General features: G+C 33.0%; 2 protein-coding genes across 3 annotated transcripts in view; one reads left to right on the forward strand and one right to left on the reverse strand.

The window, feature by feature from the left end:
- The window catches only part of MMUT (methylmalonyl-CoA mutase), a 34,229-nt gene extending 32,531 nt beyond the window's left edge, over positions 1–1,698 (reverse strand). The window contains exons 1-2 of one of the 2 annotated variants that reach the window (XM_051997120.1): positions 1,372–1,698; positions 958–1,009 (exon numbers count right to left, since the gene is read on the reverse strand). The gene's annotated coding sequence lies outside the window, so the exon portion shown is untranslated. The remainder of the gene's footprint in view (positions 1–957; positions 1,010–1,371) is intronic. The other variant, XM_051997119.1, reaches the window with a different exon arrangement.
- On the forward strand, positions 1,031–19,385 carry CENPQ (centromere protein Q). Its single transcript, XM_051997127.1, has 10 exons — positions 1,031–1,206; positions 1,756–1,864; positions 5,515–5,670; positions 7,458–7,518; positions 12,158–12,272; positions 14,350–14,418; positions 14,552–14,681; positions 16,404–16,523; positions 17,334–17,411; positions 18,318–19,385. The coding sequence occupies exons 3-10, from the start codon at positions 5,542–5,544 to the stop codon at positions 18,447–18,449; spliced, it is 834 nt and encodes a 277-aa protein (XP_051853087.1). The 5' UTR covers positions 1,031–1,206; positions 1,756–1,864; positions 5,515–5,541; the 3' UTR covers positions 18,450–19,385.
- The last annotated feature ends 2,135 nt before the right edge of the window (positions 19,386–21,520 follow it).

Genomic DNA, 21,520 nt, shown 5'->3' on the forward strand with positions numbered 1-21,520 from the left:
TGTAGTTTTATAAATAAGAAAATATAGATTAAAAAGTTTGAAAATAAAATCTTCAGTGTGATATTAGAAGTTATTTTGAAAACTGTTTAAGAACAGTTTATATTGTCACAAAGAATAAAAAAAGCATACATATTTTATTAGTATATACTTATGATCTTTCTTGAGGAAAACTAGTCAGGAAGTTGAGGAGTTAGTTTTCATGTTAGGGCATTTCAATAATTTTTCATGTGTTATTGTAATGCTTTATTTCAGTATTTAAGACATGGATGGGAAGAAAGGTTTCAAGTAACAATTAAAGAAAATACAAACCAATACAATTCGAGTTATTAAGGGTTAAGAAGTCACATGCAGTTCTAACATAAAGCCAAAAGAACTGCACAGAAAAGCAAAAAATATAACCAGCTAGTTCTATGAACTACGAATCAATTTATGATTATCCACACATTAATCATCCACAGCAAAAACTAATCCCATACTACCTTTGCTCTATCACACAGCAAGCTTGTAAGGCAAGTAACTATTTTTAAGGAAAGCAAAACCAATCAGGCATGTAAACTGTGCTGTAGAAAATTTATTTCAAAGACTAAATATGAATATTATGTTTTATATTTATTGTTTGGGATTGTGCTATTGTTCTAAGTGGTTCTAAACCAGGAATCCTATAAACTTAGTTATTACTGTTACTTTTTTAAATTTTTGATGAGTGTATTTCAATGTAATTGGTTTTCTTTGTGATCCTGTTTTTCTATTTTATGCATTAAAAACATTATTTTGAAATTTCACTATCTCCCAAAAGGGCACATGAAAAATAAAATCTGCTAAATAATTCAAATTTGGCTACAATGCAATAATTGGTGCAGGCTTAGGGAAGATCACATCAGTTGTTTTTACGAGGATGCCCCTACACACAGGAAGTAATATTGTCTTTGGGGATCACGTTTAACAAACAGCACTCACAGAAGCTTCTTTGTGGCATACTGGTGACAGCTGCTGAGGTCCTGTTATGTACCTATGTTGAAAATATGGCATTAAGTCACCTTGATGAGATAGGGGGAGATTAAGGAGAGTTGGATAAAACATAATATGCTATAGTCAACTTCAGGATGCATGAACCTAGTCTTCTCAGCATCCTAGGAAGAACGAATTTGCCTGGACTTCTTATTGTAAGAGGCCCGAGAAATGAAAAGGAAGAGGAAGACACTCAAGGTGAGACAGAAGAAAAGGGAAGGGGAAATCAAAGTAGAGGGGGTGAATATCGAGAGGGAGGGAGCAGAGAAGGAAAGGTGGGCGGCGAGGATGGGGGGAAGGGTAAAAAAGAGGGGCCATGGGAAAAAAGGAAGAGACAGTCAAGATGGTCGTGTATTTACTTACCGGTACCTATTTATGGGCCTTTTTGGCCCTTCCCCGAGTGGAGTTGGGGTGAAACACCTAACCTTTTCCCTAAACCCAGAAGGAGCCAGGTTTTAATCCCTTCGGCCCTAGGACCAAGGACACCACAGGTACAATCCTAGAAAATACTCTCCGCGCATGCGCGGGGAAAAAAAAAGTGGGTTGGCTAAAACTGGGCGTGCAGGGGGAGGAGGCCGGGAGAATCCATACAGCCACGGGAGGCGTGGCCACCCAGCCAATCGAAGAACGTGTACTCCCTCCCTGTGACAAATTGCGGGACCGAGGCGGAGAGGCGGGGAAGGGGGAAGCGGTGCAACCGGAAGACTTCCTTGTCTCCTCCCACTTCCTGTTATTATTTTTTGACAGTTTGCGCGGGACTAGTGACCTATCCCAGGGCGTGTGAGTATTGAATTGCGTGTGCGTCACCGGAAAACACTTGCCGACTGATTGAAGGAAGGTGGCGCGTTGCGGAAAGGTAAGGGATTCCTCTAAATGTCCAGAACTCTCTGCAGCTAGGAGGAAAGGGAGAGAATCATGTTTGGGGAAACGGAGAGAGCTGTTTTTGTGGCCATTCTCGGGATGCCGCGCGCTAGCATAGATTGTTTTAGAGGCCGATAAGATACTTTGTGGAAACGAAGCCCTTTTTTTAGGGAGGAAGTGGACATTGTGATGGGGCGCGCCTAGGATAGATGCATGTGGTGCCTTCCTATTATCGTGTACCTATTTTACATGTAGATATAATGATTTAGAATACCACCAATAAAGGTAATATAAAGCTTGGGCAACAAAGCCATTATAATCTTGTTATTACATGCATTTTTCCTCTCACCTCCCCTGTCTTTCATAGAATGTATGTATGTACTATGAGGTCAGAAAATGCCTTTTTTTTTCCTCTATGTAAACTCACTACGTGGCACATAGTTGTAGGTATTTAATAAAGCCTTGTTAATTGATTGCTTAAGGGAATCTATTGTATAAATTTTCCTTTCTCACTTCCCTCCTCAACTACCTCTTAACCTCCCCCCATACATCCCTATTACTTGTCACCTGTAATAGAAGCTTAGTAAATTCTTGTTGATTGATTGTTGGCCTTTAAAATCTTTTACAACCTGCCATTCTAGGTTTTCCTGCAGATTTTGAGTTATTCTCTTGTCAACTACTATGTTCCAACCAATTTAAATTAAATCACAAAGATTTTGAAGGTATTTTTTAATCTGATGTTTTCATTAAAAAGAACAGCTTGACAGTGGGCCAAGATAAAAGTTATGCTCTTTCAAGCATAAAGTTTTGGATTAGGTGATGAGAGAGGAACTCACACAAGACAGGATCCTTGCCATTGATGGTCTTGTATGGGGAAAGATAGTGCCATTATATAATGTACAAAAAAATCTGTTAGGTTTTGACTGCATGAATATTGGATGGTGCCAGGAGAGACTGAGACAAATGGATTGTCTAGATAACAAGAATTATAGTTTAAAAAAACCCCACAATTTTAGGATTTTGCCTGGACCCTAACATTATTCATAATCATTCAAATCAAACAATTATTTTGAGTCTGATATATTATACAAAGGTATGTTCTGGGTGCTGGGCTTATATATAGGAAAACCGATGTTGTTGTTCAGTTATTTTTAGTCATGTATTACTCTTTGTGATCCTATTGGGGTTTTCTTCACAGAAATAACTGAAGTCATTTGTTTGGTCCTAATTCTTTTTTGGATCTATATCCTTTATCGGTCACTTCATGAACTCTCATGGATTGTTATAATTTCAATGGAGATTATCTTCAGCTAATATGTCCTAGTCCAATGGGTCTCAAAGAGCATATTAATAATAGATGTGCCACAAATTGTGTAAAACTTTTCCTACTTTGCCAGCTCTTCCTTAGTGCAAGAGTTCTGAATTCTTTTTTAACATCATATAGTGGGCTCTTGTGGACCCTGTTGAAATCCATAGGGCTCTTAAGAATTTTTTTGAAGGCATATAATATATGGGATTACTATGGAAACTAATTTTATTGAAATACAATTATCAAAATATTTAATACTTTGAAAAACTATTCATAGATCCTCAGGTTAAGAATCTGTATGATAAGTAAAGAATATGGGAATCTTGCTATAATTTATCGTGAGTTCCAGGCCTGTATCACCAGAATTGCCAAGGCATCTAAACATCAAAAACTTGACAAGTTCTAATCAGAATTCACTATCTCCATCACTTGATGGGGGGAGAGGGGAAGTAAGAGACAGAACTCTTAAATAAGACCATTATCTTGTAATAGATAATATCTTTATAATTTAATTAATATAATATATGTTATTATAACATAATATACATAGGACTATATTTGATTTTGCAGAATATTATTTTTGGATGCAAACTTTTTTTTTTTTTTTGCTTTATAGTACTCATACATTTTTCTTTGCTTTCCTTCCTCATGGTTAATATGCAACTCCATACACTTCTGATTGAGGTTCCTTGGTTCAAGACCTGTCCCTTCCTGCAATATTTTTTTCTATGATTTAGAAACTCTCTGGCAATCTGGTCTTGGAATAAGATAGTCATTCTTAGGAATGTAGCTATTGGGAGTGGTATGGTACAACCTTGGAGAATGTGTGTGAAAGAAAGGGAGTCGAATCTGATATTTTTATTGCACTAAGCTAATCTTCCACAATGTCTGGTTTGTCATCCAAAAGTCTGGGCTACTATCTTACACCTAGACTCAAACAATGAGTACTTCTTAGTTTCATAAATTAAAAAAAGGGGGGGGGGATTATTGTAAGACCCTCTTACCTATTTTCTCTTCAATCTTGTGAATTCTTGAACCTCAAGAAGTATATTTTCCCTTTGGTGTTCTGTTGTCTCTAAGGAAAGAAAGAGATTTTGTTTTAGTTTTCTTCTCCCTTCTCCAGCACTTTGCTTTTCCATTGTTTTCTTAATCCTACTGGGATTGAGTTATTTAATGCACCAAACTTTCAGGAGAAAATAACCACTAGATGGTGCTTGAAGACTTTTCATTTCAACCAAAAAAAACAAAAACCAAACACTGATTTGATTAAAGATCTCTATTGACAATCTCTGAAGCAACTCTGAGTATTAAATTATACTATTTTAGAATGAAATTGATATTAGTTTAAAAGTGTGCTTTTAGGTAAAAATTGAGAAAGCTTTATCAAATACAATCTTTTTCAAATTAAACCCTAACTTTAATCCAGTGTAAGGGTCAGCAGCTATTTGTACTAATCTTCATTTACTTGTTTCCTTTCAAGGGGACAGTGGTAGGTGTAGTAGATAGGTAACCTTTAGTTTATATAATCCAGGCTTCCTAATACATCCACTGCAGATAGTATTGATAGCAGGGGGAAAGTTAAGAATTACTGGTACAAAAGTAGAGAAGCAGAACAAACCAGCAAGAAGAAGTTCAGAAGGGGCAGGTAGGTGGCACAGTGGGTAGAGCACCAGCCCCAAAGTCAGGAGGACTTGAGTTCAATTCTGGTCTTAGACACAGAACACTTCCTAGCTGTGTGACCTTGGACAAGTCACTTAACCCCAATTGCCTCAGCCAAAAAAAAAAAAAAAAAAAGATTCAGAAGAATGAATAGGGTAGTAGGAAAGCAAACGCTTTTTACTTCTATATTGGTTCTTTGCTTCTCCTTTAGCACAGATGTTTCAAACTATAGACAGAAATTTTTAGTTTGTGAGTTGAGAGAACCTGCAGTTTATTTTTTTTCCTACTCCTAGCGTGTCTAGCTTTGGGACCATAAGCAAGATATTCAAATTATTCATTTTTCTTTGTTAAAATATAGGCATAATAATGACAGCTCCACATGTAATATTTATAGTTGTTAGATTAAAATGAAAGTTTTTATATGAAAACTTTTTAAAAAGTGAAATACTATACTAATACAAAGATAGGTAATAATAAATTGTGATCTAGATGAGCCCCTAATGACATAATTGTTTTATTATATAATTTTTTTAGGATAATGAGAGAACCCAAAACTAAAATAGGTTATTTATAATATTAATTGGTATTTGGTATGTTTGAACTGATTAAAGTTACATGACATTTTTAAAATCTTCCCTTTATCTTTTTGTTTATTTATTTTCTTTAACAATCTTCAGGAACTAATTGATTCTTTATAAGTCACAATGCCTGGAAGAGGAGGTGAAAATCGCACAAGAGAAACCAAGTCAAAGAACAAGAGCAAATCTCAACAGTGTAAAAAAACTGAAAAAAGGAAAGTTGATAATGAAGATACTAAGGAGTTAGAAAAAGAGGTATTGATAATGTTATACTTAACTCTCACTTTCTCTTCAGTACTTTATAGATACTTTGCCCATAAGAAACATCACTTTTATGTCTGGAACTAGTAAATTTAACTGATTTAAGGTCAACTATAAAATTTTCTCCTATCATCTTACTTATCAACTCCCTATTAATTAATTTTGTTCTATCTTTCCTAATACAAAGATCATTCTTCTTGGCAAAGAAAAAAAATTAATTATTTTACTATCTCTTTTGTCTGTTACATTGTCTCATCTTTCCCCAGAAATGACCTTGTTGCTTGAGTTTTCTGCTGTATTCAACCTAGCTTAAAACAATAAACAAACTCATGACCTTAGTATTATATCTAACCATAACCCACTCTATACTTTAGCACTACTAACACTATTTTCATAAAACTATGACACTTTCCATGATCTGCCTTTGTTCCCTTCTATATCTTTTTTTAAAATCTTAGTTGGAAAGGGAGATGGAAAGATAGACTAAAAATTAATTGAAAACTAAACAATCTAATCCTAAAAAAGAGATGAGTCAAAATATAAATCATAAAAACAATAATTTCTTAAAAGGGAATGACTACAGTACAGCATACTAAAATTTATGAGATACAGCCAAAGCAGTATTTGGAGGAAAATGTATTTCTCTAAATTCTAGCAGCAACAAAATAAGAAAAGAACAGATTGAAAGGGGCAGCTAGTTGCAGGACATAAGAAAACCCACATAAATCATCAGCATTTCTTTATATCACCAACAAATTCTAGCAGCAAGAGATAGTTGGTAAATGAGTTTCCTAAAGAGACATCAGTCTGTTTAGATGATAATACTTTTTCTTATTCATCCAATTAATTTCTTTTTTTATCTTCAGAATTTCATTCTTGAAAATATCTTTTTAAAATCAAATGTAAACTAAATTTTTGTAATATGGAATCATACCTATCCTTTTCTTAACTTTTGCAGAGTTACTCTTTCATAGTATAGGATGGATATCAGTCAGACTATTCCCTACTTCTTTGTCATTGTTATGAATTTTTAAGATTAAATGGTAATTTCACACTCTATCGTTTGTACTTCAGCTACCATATCTTCCTTTTGTCAGAATCAGTTCCAGAATAGCAAGTCTTCTTCACAAGAATATATTTACTTAAAATACAATGCTTTATCTCTGTCCTCTTTTTTTCTTCTTCTGCCTTTCCTTTCTAAAATCACTATTTTCATCTGACAGTAGTTATGCTAACACTACCTCCTCAAATATCTTTTAATTCTTGTCCAAGGCTTCATATAACTAGCACTGGTTTCTAACTTCCTTTTATTTCAGAGGTCTCATCTCATCCATTCATGAACTGGCAGGTATAGGTAATGGTCAGTTTTATAAATCTTAGTGAGCTCTCCATCCCATCTTGAATGTTTAATTTCAGAATGTTTGGAAATTATCTTATTCACTGCAATCTTCACTTTTTCTGTTGAAGCCTTTCTTCTATGTACTTACTACATTTTAATTCCTAATAGCTGTTTTCTGTATATAGCACATTGTAGATTTCTTTAAGGCAGGAACCATATCTAATTTTTTTATCTTTGTTTCAACTGTGGCTAGCTTTGTGTATTGCACATAATACACAAAAATAAACTTTTGCTTTGATTTTAAGTGCCCACTAAAAATAATGCTTTTAAAAGTTAAGCAATAACTTTTCCTCTTATCTAACTAGTACACAAGTATCAAGCTGCTAATATATTTAGGATATTGTTGGAAAATTATTTCTCTATCTAATTTTTTTTTTCCTAGGTCAGACAGTCAATCAAACTAATGAAGAAACAACTAGCGAGTCCAAGACAGCCTTTGCAAGGTTAACTTTTTTTTATCTCTTGTCTTTTGCTCAACTGACTTTAAGTATTGAAGATTTTATAAAGGGATTCCCCCCTCTACATATAAAAAGTAAAAATTACCATTTTGAAGATTCTATGTAAGTCAGACAGGATAACGTTTTCTTTGATTGCCAGTGATAATAGTACTGATACTAGTTGCAATCTTAAACCCAACTTTGTTCTTAATGAGGCAGCTATAAAATTCCCAACATTTCCCACATGAATTTTAACGTGCTTTAACTAAATGCTAGTTAGAAATTTTATTGTAGCTCATTTTATTCTGATATAAATTGTAAAAGATTGAATAGTTTTTTTTTTTTTCTTTAATCTTCTTCGAGGAGTAGGCTAAAAAGTGCCCAGAATTGTCATTAGTGGTTAGGAATTATCCTGCTGATCTTGGGGTATGATCAGTGCAGGGTAATTAATGGGACAATTAGGTGTATGACAACAAATTCATTTCCTTGCACTGATCTGGCCCTTTGGCTTTTAGATCAGAAGCTTAAATAAGGGATAGAAATAGAGTATGGAAAGTGACAAAATAGCAGAACAGTAGTGTCTGCATCAGAACCATAATCCAGGTGGCACTTAAATTATTAGAATTTTCCTTTCAAAGTCAAATATCACATTTTTTCTCTTTCCTTTTTTTTTCCTCTTTCTTTTTATAAAGTGGTTTAGGGAGGTAGGGAAGCAATTGGGATTTAGTGACTTGCCCAGGGTCAAACAACTAAGTAAGTGTCTAAGGCTAGATTTAATTTGGCTCCTCCTGATTCCAGGGTTGATGCTCTCTCTACTACATCACCTAGAAGCCCTCAGATACTACATTTTTAAAAATATGTGTTTGGGCCATTGCTGAATAGACTGCAGGATTTTTTAAACAAAGTATAATAAAAGAAAATACTTTAGATTTATTATAATATATGAATTCAAGATATGTAGCATGGTATATTAGGTATTTGCCCTGATTACCTAATTATCTCTGGCATAAACCAGCTATGTGACTATGAATAAGTAATTTAACATCTTGATGCCCCCAGATAACTCTTTAAGAGTAAAAATCATAGATCCACACAAGAGTTTACCAAATAGTAAATATAAAATTTCTCTAACAATAAAATCAAACCATTTTTTTCTCTATTTGCTGTCTTAAAGGAAACTTTTTTTTTTTTTTTTTGGATATGCTGTGTGAAATCTTCCTGTGTCTATTGACTAGTTATTGCCACATAGAGAACAGGCTTACTGTAGTTTATTCATTCAGACTAAGATATATTCCACCAGCATATGATGGATATTTGTGTCCCTTACAATTTGGCTACTAAAAATTTATGTAACATGAGACAAAGGGGGAAAAAATTGCAATTAATTACAGTACATATGAAATCAATCTGCTGATCATTTCTTAGAGAACAATAATATTCCATTACTTTCATATATCATAACTTATTCAGCCATTCCCCTACTAATGGGCATCCACTCAATTTCCAGTTCTCTGCTATTCCAAAAAGATCTACTACAAACAATTTTGTATATGAAGATCCTTTTCCCCTTTTTTATTATCTCTTTATAACCCTTTGGACCTAGTTCCAGATTGCTCTCCAAAATGGCTGAATCATTTTATAACTACACCAACAGCGTTTCAGTTTTTCTCACATTTCCTCCTACATTTATCATTATCTTTTTCTTTGGTCTTAGCCAGAGATTCAAAAATCTCAAAAAATGTGGCAGTATTGTTGGAGATTCAAGATGACTTAATGTAGAGAATGGCAAATAATGCATTCGAATGTTATTCTGTGTGTGTGTATATATATATGTGTATGTATGTAAATATTTTTATTCTCATTACTTAATTAGTCATAACTACATAATACTTTTCTATAATACTTAATGTATATATCCTTTGTGGGGGTGAGAGAGAAAGTTCTAGATCTGTAATTCATTGCAGTAGAGAAATGCTAGGTGATCACTCCCTCCAAAGATTAATGTGTGCTGTTCATCTCTTTCTTGAAATTTTGCTGGAAGCACTGAGAGTTATTTACCCAGCTAATAGTATGAGAGGCAGCACTTGACTCTAGCAGAGGTTCCTGACTTCAGTGTTGGCTATCTAGCCACTACACAGACTGTCTTATCAATTTGTTGTTTTGTTATTTAATCATTTTTCAAGTATAACCTTTTTTAGGATTTCCTTGGCAAAGATTCTGGAGTAGTTTAACATTTTCTTATCCAGTTTGTTTTGCAGAAGAGAAAAATGAAGCAAACAGGGATAGTGACTTGCATAGGGTCACTAGTTATTTGAGACTGGCTTTGAATTCAGGTCTTCCTGAATCCAGAACCAGTTGTCTAACTATTGTACTACCAAGTCACTCCAAATTACTTATATTCATATTAAACTGTCAGGTTTTTACTTTCTCCCTGTGTAGTTGATATCTCAGCCATTTCATTTGGTTTTATAGGATAAGAATCTTTGAAAATTCAAGTTCTGCTTTTGTATTTCTTTATAATTTGAATTTATCTCACTAATTTGTCTTCTGAGAATTAAAGATTGTACAATAAAAGGTAATAATTGGCATATTGAGGGAATAAAGGCCTACTGGTTCATTAAATATTTGAACCAACTAAAAGTCAACTGTCTTTTAATGAAATATTCTAGGAAGGCTGCTTGTGCTAGATTCATGGAACTAATTCCAATTGCTGTAGAGGTAATCATATTTTCCATCCATCAGTTCTTAGCAGCAGATGATCTCTAAAGGAATAGTTTTGTGGAAAACATTATGCCTATATCACTAAAAGATGAAACCACTCTTTCATATTCTTTAGAGAATTTTAATTATAGCTAGCTAGATCTCAGATTTAAAAGCAAACATAGAGAGCATAAAAGCTGACCCCTCAGGTACTTGTATATAAGGAATATATTCTTCCAGGCTTGTAAATTTGGGCACTGCATCAGCTTTCTCTACATTAATACAAATAGCCTATATCTGTCAGCCACAGAAAAAGTTCTTGGTATCAGTGCAATCTAAAGTCAGATTGCCCTAGCTTATATATAGATAGAGAGTTTGGGGTTTTATTGGGGGGGGGGGAGGGTTTGTTGTTTTATTTTATTTTATTTTGTTTTTTGAAGATAAGAGCTCTTAACTTGTCAATACTCTTTGCACTTAGTATTGGTCTTTCAGACAACTTGACTGTAATATACATTATAGACCTTCGGTAGCTTTAGATGCAGACACCTGATTGTTGGAAGGGAAACTTATGAGGAGTTTTTCTCATAATTAGCCTAAAGATAATATATAATCAAGAACATCTGGAATTGGAGCTTATCTCAGATTGGGCAGTATGCTCTATTTGAGTACGAATAATATACTGAGACTGACCTTGACAGAAGCTACAGTTATCTTAGAATGATGGTGGAAGGAAAAGGGAAGAGGTCAAAGCTTTTTGCAGAAAAGAAAGAAAAAAATTTAATTATTAGCATGGAAATTTACAAGACTATAAACAATAATATTTGGGGAGGGGGGAGTCTGTTACTAGTAATGTGTAAGCCAAAGGAATTTTGATAAATTATGATTAAATATTAAAGTTCCTTCTACTTACAAACATCTCCCAAAATGGGAGTTACACTAAATACACAAAATTACACAATAAGTAGTAGTAATAATGATGATGATTCTCATGATGTTAATAAAAATAGCTTGATCCATTACTTAACCTTACTTTTATACTTTAAAATTCATTCTTTCCATAAGAAAGTTACCTATAGTCAAATGATCAAAATATGATACTTGCCTGGTTAAAAAAAAAAGTCCCAGCTAGTTCACAGCTATAGCATATATTAAACAAATTAGAATAACTGAGAATGAGTCTTAACAAGTAAACAGTGCTTATCTCCAATGTAGATGTGTCTGATAGTTTTTTTAATCGGTTTGATGCTGGCAAACTATTTCATTGTTGTCACTTATTTAAGAAAATGTTTAGTCACTCTCTTGTCATTCAACATGTTAAGTTTTCTTTGAACAACTATAAGTGAAAAGCATTCTGCCCCCTCAGATCAGACTGGTAATGATCTTTTCAACTGTCTTCTAAAGAACCAAAGTTACATATCAATTTTGAATAACTATTATTCCTTCTTATTTCAGTTTGAAGATTCATATTTTAGACATAATATCTGAAATAACAATTAACAAAATATTCCCAGTGATAAGGTGCTGGACAACATGACCTTGCTGCATAGGTTCTTAAGCTGCAATCTATAAAGATGTTTTTATTGTTACTGTTTTTTAATTTTAATAACTATATACAAACTTCAGTATAATTGGATTCCTTTGTAATACTGTTTATAGTTAATGCACTTGAAAACGTTATGATGAGAAGAGGAGCATAGTTTTCACCATACTTCCAAAGGGATCCATAAATTGTTAATGCCAGCTTTATTAGGTATCTTCACTTACATCAGAGTATGTGGAAAATTTTCTGTAAATATTAGGTGATTAAGTAATTGATCTAGTTTCATAAAACTGATAGTTGAATTCATTTAATTCTATGAGTTTCATTCTATGAGTTTCTTTCAAATGAACCACATTTTCACCAAGAAATAAATCAATTGTCATGCTATTTCTCTGCCCTTACTAGAAACTGGGGAAAATGCAAATAAGAAAAAGAAAACTTTCAAAAATAAAGTAACATGGCAGTCTCTCTCAAAAGATAATAAAGAATATTTTGAGACTATGATGGATTCTATGATACGGTGAGTATGTAGCCTATGTCCCTATTTCTGCTTCTGTTTTTCTTTTTTCTACAGCTTTGTTGTTTTTTAATCTTTTTTTTCTTCCCAATCATGTCTGACTCTTCATGATCCCATTTAGAGGTTTTGTTGGCAAAGATACTGGGGCGGTTTGACATTTCCTTCTCCAGCTCATTTTACAGATGAGGAAACTGAGGCAAACAGGTTAAATGACTTGCTTCAAGGTCACACCGCTGCTAATTAGCAGATTTGAACTTAGAAAGATGATTCTTCCTGACTTCAGACCCAGAGCTCTATCCCTTGGGAAAGGGATAAAGAGTGGGAGAAAGGGTGGCATAGAATAAGGTGAGGTACAGAGGTATGTAGATTAATGGGAATGGGATATAGAGGGAAGAAAAGGAGGGAGAGAAGATAAGGGAGGGCTCCATGGGTAGGGGAAGGTTAAGTACAATCAAGGCAATTTAAGGAGCAGAATTAAAGTAGAAGAATTAGCAAGATAGGAAATAAGAGATATACACAAAAGCTACAAGGATCAGGAGTAGAATTTATTAGAAATTTTTTTTAAAAGAGGCCTAGTAATTATTGACTTCAGATAAAATCAAAAGATTCAGTCAAGAAAGAAATCTGTCAGCTATATTAATATTGTTTATATGTTTACATATGTGTAAATGAAGGTATAAATGTATGCTTATATTTATGCATGAAGGTACATGTGTGTGTATGTGTGGGTATGAATATATATATATATATATATATATGTCTGTGCTTAACTGAAGTGAGGGAATGAAAGGAGAAAAGAATAAAGTAGAAATGCACAGCAGAGAACAAAAGAATAATCTACGAGGAAGCAAAGAAAACACAGACACTCGTGAATATAATCTTTTCTATCATTATATATATTTTCTTGAAAGGGAAGTTTATTGTTGCATATTTTGAATACTCCCTGATGTTCTGCTGGGCACGTGACAATGTTTCATATTTAGTTTTAAATAAATATTTTTAAAAAGAAGAAATATTCATTACCATGATGAGCCTCTTATCATTCAGTAGGGCTGGTCTTCAGACTATAAAAATAAGTTCATTTTTAAAGATTTTTTAGCTTGGTAGGATCTACCAGATCTTGTGCTTTAAGGAAATAGTCTCCAAGAACTCAGAAATCTCTCTACTTCATGAGAGGATTTTAATAGGGAATGTATCATCATTAGATTTTTTTCTGAGTGATAAGTTCTTTTTGTTGTCTCAGAAGAATGTACATCCAAAGTTTTATCATTCAAAAGAAGATTTCATTGAAGACAAACTATAAGAAGACAAAACTATAAAACCTCTTGTTACTTAAATTCTTACTAATTTCCATTAATGCTTCTGGGTTTCTGTTGCTTTGTCCATAATTTCTTTGGGGTCTTTGAGATTCTGATTTGTTTTATTTAGATGTTCTTAAAGATTCCTCTACTTTTTATCACAGCCCTAGTAAGTAACTCATAATGGAAAGTATCATTGATAGGCTTATCATTGATTATTAAAATTCTTTCTTTCCATAACAGAGCTATCCCTCTCCCTTTAAAGATGTGTGTTTGTGTCTACTATGAAGGATTTCCTAAGATCTAAATATAAATATAAGTGCTAAAATATAAATATAAATGTTAAAAAAAAAAAAAAAACCTATGGAGAGGAAATCTGGCTGCTCTCTGTAATCTTGGATGCAAAGAAAGAAATATCCTCTGGTCATTTGTGGGGTGCTTTTTACTTTTCTGTTACATTTTTATAATCCCCATGTAATGATAATGGTTAAATTTGAAATCATACAACAAAATCCCAAAGATATAGCACCAATTTAATATTGGAACCTCAAAAAGTCCTTAATATTTTTACTTATCAGAACTGAGTCAGTTAGAAAGGAGATAAGATGTAGGTGGAGATGCCAGTTAGAAAAATGAGTTTATTCACATATGAAATGATCAAAAATTAAACCAAGGATTTTATCCAAAAATATAGAGATTAGGATGAATTATCTCAGAAATTAAGAAAAAATGCACTTAATTACTGTTTTAAAGTCCTCTTTTTCTTTTAACTTCTCTTCTAGATCTGTTTTGAGAGATGAAATAAAAAAAAAGGAAAACACCCAAATTCATCTTAACTGCTTAAAGGAAAGGTAATCTTGTCATTGAAAAGGGTTAAAACAAGAAAGAGAAATTATATATTGGTTCCCCCATCACTAAGACAAAAAAGAAAATTGATAATTGCTATGATGACAACTAATAATATTCTCTTTTCCATTGCTGAAGGTTTCTTCAATTGTGTGAAACTCATAAAATCTCTCTGGGAGAGTGGAACAGTCTAAAGGAAGTGTCAAATCTCTGTCTGAAGGAACTGGAAATTCTTGAGGCCAATAAAAAAGACTTGGAGTTATTGAAGGTATTATAAAAATATAAGTGGGAGGGTTTGGCAATATCTAGAAAGTAAGGTGAGAAATAAAAGGACTAAAAGTTTATCACAAATCAGGGTAATACTCTGCCAATTTAACTTAGAAAATAGTATTCCCCCCCATCTTGAATAAACTTCTTTATTATAAATCGTTTTCAGTGCTATATCATGTGTACCTGAATTTAAGCTGCAATAAATGAATAATGATCTTGTGTAATTCTTTTTCTCCTTTTATTTCTCTAAATATATGATATTGTTTTCTATTCAATTTATGGACTTTCACATAACTCAAGCTATAGAATTTCAGAATCTTTTTCTACTTATATTTAATATGCTTTTAACTGAAGTCAAGAAGTGCTAGCAGCTGCCAAAATTGACCCCAGATCTTTTTTGTTTGTTTAAACTACTATAACAAACCAGAAGTAGGAAATCACAGGATATATTTAATAACTAATTCTCAGAACTAATACAGACTTTTATATATCCTAGGAATCTGGCTTCCAAATTTTAGTGCTTGATCCAATTTAACCTTTAAATGTGCTTGCTTCTGCCTTAAACTGCATATCAGTCTTTCAATGAAACATATATTTAGAAGTATAAGACATTTTCTATTTCATATTACTTGGAAATTTATAATCTAATTGGCAATTCAAAATAATCATTAGTTATACATACAAATGGAAAGAAGAGAAGTTACAGATAATATAAAGTATTAGATATCATTAAAAACATTGCTATTTGGAGTAAGACATATAAGACATATATCTTCCAACATTCTTTGGCTTCTTTCCCATGCTTTTAGGCCTGAGATCTAACTTCTTCCCTTTTGATTTTGCTTTCATTATGAGAGCCTAGGATTCACTTTTATAAATAGTAATCTACAAACTAGATATTAAAAATCAATTATGATTAATTTTGTGTTGAGTACTATGAAAAATTCTGTTGCTGTGTTCAAACTAAAAATTAAAAGATACTTTTTATAAATAGGGTCCAAATTCAGGCCTTACCTGAGCTCACACTACCTGTTTCTGTGACAAGTCATTTATTTCTGATCTTTAGTTTTCTCATCGTAAAATAGGGATTATTAAATTTCTAGCTACAAAGGACTTTGGGATTCTCGTCCATTTATTCATTTTATAGGTAAAGAAAGTAAATTCAAACAGGTGATGTGATGACCACTGTCCTACAAATAGCAAATAAGAGAGCTAGGATTTGAAGAGTGGTCTTCTTTGTAATTTGTAACATGTTTTTTGTCCACTATACTATAGACCAATAAAATTATCTAAATTTTCCACTGCAACTTTAGAACCCTAGGCAATGAAAGAGGAACTAAGGGTAAAAAAGATAGGATAAAAATATATGGAGAAGTTCATTATTTATGTCTATTGGTTTAAAGGAGTAAAAATATTCTTGAGGAAAGCTACCACACCAAGAAGCAGCAGCATTCTTGCAAATGACTTGTGTTTCTCTGTGGTTGAAGCAGGACTTTTCATGCTAGCAGTCAGCATACTTCATGGATAATTCTCCTGCAGCTTTTCAGTATGGTTGTTTATTATAGAGGATTCTTCTGTGCCCTCTATTGTGTCACATTTTTTAAAAATTTGTAATTCACAAATTTCTTCTAGTAATGTGAAGTTTCTAAAGTATATTGTGAAAAAAGCTACTCTTGACATGGTGTTTCACTTTGTTTTGTTTTTTCTTCCTCTAACCTAGGAAGAAACTGAAAAAGCAATGAAGGCCACACAATTAATAAAAGAAAATATTCAGAACCTTCAGGACAGAATTCGGATTCTTGAGAGTGAATTGAAGGAAAAAGAGGAAAAGTCTAAGCAGGTATTCATAACAAGATGTATTATAGGTTCCTGGATATTGAAAGAAAGTGCTTCTGTTAATACAATTAATTTAAAGATGTAATTCTTGATTATAGTAATGGAAAAAGAATAGAAATTGAGTGTATATTAAGTACTCTATCAATGTCACTCCCCTGGTTAGTAAACTTGCCTTTGGAATTAGTCCCTTAACTTCTCTTTAGCTTTTAAATCCTTAATACTAACCTATCTTGCCAATCTTACATCATCTACCAAACTGGTCTTTTTTTTCCACCTTACACTACACATCCCATCTCCCAGTGCTGTGTCTTTGTACTGGCTGTCCTCCACCTGGAATGTCCCCTTCTTCTTCTATGCCTCATAGAATCTGTCTACAAAATGCCACTGAGGTATCACCTTCTACATAAACACTATTCTTTTTTTTTTTTTAATTTAAATTTTATTTTAGTTAATAATAACTTTGTATTGACAGAATCCATGCCAGGGTAATTTTTTACAACATTATCCCTTGCACTCGCTTTACATAAACACTATTCTTAACTTTAACTATCTTATACTGAACTATTTTGTGTTTACTTATATTCTCTTTATATTTATTTTGTATGTATTTTTATGTCCTTGTTGTCTCCCCTTCTAGAGTATGTGCTCTTTGGAAGAAGGGTTTATTTTTATTTTTTTGTATTTATATTCCTATCACCTAGCACAGTATCTGATATATAATATTTCTACTTCATATATAACTGCTTAATTAATTTACTGATTGGCTCTGGACCTATTTCAGAAAAAAAAAAAAAAGATTATTTTCCCTTTCTAGGTGCTTCAAATAGATGGTACCAGGGCCCTTTCTCTTCCAGAACTCCCCAAGAAAAGTATTAAAGCCCCAATACTTCATGTAAGTATCTTTCTTCTATTGTGATTGCAATCATTTATTCTTTACATTATGGTTTAAATGTTTTCTATTAAAATTTTTTTTCTGGGAAAAGATCTGTCTCTTCTTTTCCTGATGAATGACCACTTATGTGGCAATCCTTAGCTAACTCATTGTATAAATTCTAAAACATAATTTGATTAAGGAAGAAATCTTTCTAACACATTTCCTTGTAGCAAAGAGTGTGTGTTGAAGAAATATCCTTGAAAAAATATGTGTGATATTTGTTTTCCCAGTAGATAAAAGGGATAAGTGATATATGATTTAATAATGAAAACAACTTTTCTTTTTTTGCAAGGATCCTATGAAAAATGATAGATTTCATATGTAACAGTGACTAATCTATGTATGTCCAAAGTATGTCCTGAGAATTACATCATTGTGATATATTTTTTTTTAACTCAAAAAGCACTAATATGGGCATGTCCATCTACAAAGAGAAACAATAGGATTATACATAAAATCTCAGTCTATATTAGATACAACTTGAATTTTTTTTTAAAGAATAATAAATTTGGTACTTGAGGGTCCAGATTTGAGTATGTTTCTCTCTGAACCACTTACTACTGTTTGATTTTATTCATGCATTGTTTTCTTTTTGTTCTTTTATATTGTTTGTGAACATTAACTTCTCTTTGTTGTAATTTATTCTAATGTAGCATTTAAATACTGTATTATATTTTTAGTAAACTTCACAGAAATGATTGTTGTTATTCATATAAGTGCCAAATACACTACAGTGGAAACATCTGTAGAGGAAAAAAAGTCTTTTTACTTGCATTTTTCTTTAAAGACAGTCTGTTTTGAGATAAATTGATTTTAAATTTCTTATATTTTTGTCTGTATTTTTCTAAAATTCTTATGCCATAGGAGGAAATTTTGAAGAGGATTCCAAATCAGAAGGATATTCTAAAGGATCTGCATGTCATGAATAATTCAGCAGAGATGAAGAACATGCTAACTTTCATAAAAGAAGCCTATAAGAATCTGGATGCCTCCTAAGTTCTTGTATTATTTTGTGGACAAATTTAACATTTATAAATCAGTTAAAATGATTGTTACCTTTAAGAGTCTTTAGATATTATGGATGATTAAACCATATTGGGAAGTACAAGTCCCCCCATTCATCACTTTTAAAAATAGGCATCTCCTACCAAATGAAAATCCAAAGAGGCTCTGGATCAGAAATGACAAGTTTAGGTGCTCCAGTCGCCCCATTCCACATCATTCTGACGTGTGTCTCAAGACCATACACCTAAAAACTAAGCTTTTTTTTCATCTATTTTGGATTTTCTAGGACCAGAGTTTCAGCAGAATATAGCAATCTTTTTAAATTGAGGAATCAATCAAATAAAATAGGTAGGACATAGGAGAGTTAATATGTACCTTTCAAAAGTGACTGAACTTTCAATGACCAGTTATTTAGAACTGGAAAAATTATCCTCTTTTTTTAAAATCCCTTCCTTCTTTCAGTGCAATTTTCTTCCCCCTAACAACTCCCTGGCCTTCCTCCAATGACCTATCTCACTTTTACTGTTAGCTGTGTTTTTGGTAAACAGGAGAAACCAAGGGATTTATAAATGACTGTAATTTGGGATGACTAATGACATCACTTATTTCTGTGAGCATATAGATATCGAAACCTTTTTCCCTCCAGATTATCATGGAAGCATGATTGTGTCCCAGAAGACTGATTACTAAAGAAATGCATGAATATTTTGTCCCTTTAAGAGTATCAACTCAAAAATAACCTAACATTTCAATATCCAAAGCCTAATTTTTTAAAGATACTGTTTTCTGTAAAAAATGTTAACTTATTCATGACAGTGTACATATATTTATATTGATATATCACTAAATTGATATAGTTTAAAAACTATTTCTAGGATAGTCATGTAATTAGCTGTCAAGTTGAAATAAAATCTTTGAGAAAATCGAGGCATTGTCTTGGTTTTTTTGTAAGGTTCTCTATTTCAGTTTTCTTAAGGTCTCTGGGAGCAGCCTTCTTTTCAGTTCAGTAATCACCACATGTGTAGCCAGGTGTAAAAGTCCAAATCCTTTATTATCTCTTTGCCTGATGCTGGGCAGCTTTCTAGAGAGCCTTTCAGTCTGGCCTTGGTCATAGTGGGCTAAGTGCAGGAAGTCAGGCCATCCACCAGTAAGACTGAAGATTGAAGATCGAATTGAATTTCTCCCCTTGGTTGTGAGAGCTTCTAGTGCACTTGTCTTCTCTGGCCCTGAGAGCTTCCCCCTTGTGGCTCTCAGTCCCTGCTTATATGCTCCACACTGAGTATACACCAATCATTATATCACTAGGAAACCATTATTTGTTGTAGGATTAAAGCAATCATACTGAGCCATGCTAAATTAGATAACCATGGCCTCTATCAATTCCACTGCCTTAGTACTTGTAAGAATCCTTTGTTTCAAGTTCAGAGTTCTGGCCCATAACAGTTTTTATTTGTCTATGAAATAAAATATTTACATTAATTTTCTTCATACTATATATTTATCACAAATATCTTAAAATCACAAATGCTTAAAATAAGGGACTTTAAAAACCATATAATTCTCCAAATTACAGATTAGACTAAAAATATTTTGTGAAATAAATGGTTAGTAAAAGAACACTGAATTTGGAATAAGACAAGGTCTGGGTTGAATTCTGCCAACCCAGTAGGTGGTAACCATAAGCAAATAGTTAAATTCTCTGAGCCTCAGTTTCTCCTAAAGTGCCTCTTTCATACAGTTGTTGTGAAAGTCATTTGTATCAGATCACTGCCCAACTAAAGTTTTGAATCAGTGAGAACAATACAATCATTTCTGATTACAAAGCTGTGATCTAAATGTGGACATGTCAGAGATAGAGCATGATTCCATGGAGTGTGCTGCTCATAGAGCATGATTCCATGGAGTGTGCTGCTCATATCTCAGAGAAGTAATACATAGAAAAGGATATAAAAACCCGCTTCAAGAAAGACTTTGACAAAAAGTATCATCTCACTTGGCACTTATGGAGAATAACTTTGGTAATCATGTGCTGTATGAGACTAAACACTTCATTTACTTCTACTGGGTGAAATTTCTATTCATTCAAATCAAGTCAGCAAGCATTTTTTAAGCTCTTGTTATTTGCCAGGAACTGTGCTAAGCTCAGGAGATAGGTTAAAAACAACATACAAAAAATGATGTGGATTTATAGGATAAATTAGATTTAGTCATAGGGAAGGTACTAACATTAAGAAAGATGGGGAAAGGCTGCTTCCAGAAGGTGAAATTTTATGAGACTTCTAAACCAGCTGGTAGAGATTAGGAAGGAGAGAATACTTGGCATAAGGGACAACCAGCATGAAAATTCAAGGCTAGAAGATGTATATATGGTAGATTAACAGCAGAGAAGCCAGTATCATTGGATTTTAAGAGTGTTTCATGGGAAATCAAGTATAAAAAGATAGGAAAGGTAAGGAGAAGTCAGGTTTTGAAAGTCTTTAATAACTAAATTGCATTTTATTCTGGAAGTAATGGAGAGTCATTGAAGTTGAATTAGTATGGTACCTTACTATAAAGTCTGGCTAAACATCAATCCATCCAAATAAGGATTATATCCTTTTGTGTTACCCTTATCCTTAGTATTCTGAATATTAGAGATAAATCTTCAGCCTTGCTATGGGAACTCCTCCAACTTTAATCTTTTTTTGTTGTTGTATAAGGCATCTTATATACTAGTTTGTTGCGGTTACAATTAACAAAACAGTTTATATTTTATCTTTTCTCTTCAAAAACAAACCAAAAAAAAAAAAAAAAAAGTAAAAAACCTAGGAGAGGGGATTCTGGGAAGATGATGGAACAGGTCACAAATAAGACAAAATTGCATCTCAGACTGAATGTAAATCAGTTAAAAACAACTAAGAATTGGGACAAAATTGTAGTCCTTTTAGGACACTCAGAATGGAGGTTAGGCCCCAGTGAAATATTAACACCTCCAGGCTATTTGCACCTAAACAGCAAGCTGCAGGAACCTTCACCTTCCAGATAGTCTGAGGAATCTGGGTCATTTGGAAAAGATTAAGAGA

This window comes from Antechinus flavipes, chromosome 4, assembly GCF_016432865.1.
Source record: "Antechinus flavipes isolate AdamAnt ecotype Samford, QLD, Australia chromosome 4, AdamAnt_v2, whole genome shotgun sequence".
NCBI lineage: Eukaryota > Metazoa > Chordata > Mammalia > Dasyuromorphia > Dasyuridae > Antechinus > Antechinus flavipes.

What these genes read in the sequence shown, in the direction of transcription:
- CENPQ (XM_051997127.1), top strand. Translation starts at nt 5,542, where the DNA reads ATGCCTGGAAGAGGAGGTGAAAATCGCACAAGAGAAACCAAGTCAAAG. An exon ending in CTAAGGAGTTAGAAAAAGAG is followed by an intron (nt 5,671 to 7,457) that starts GTATTGATAATG and finishes TTTTTTTCCTAG; the next exon opens with GTCAGACAGTCAATCAAACT. An exon ending in AAGACTTGGAGTTATTGAAG is followed by an intron (nt 14,682 to 16,403) that starts GTATTATAAAAA and finishes CCTCTAACCTAG; the next exon opens with GAAGAAACTGAAAAAGCAAT.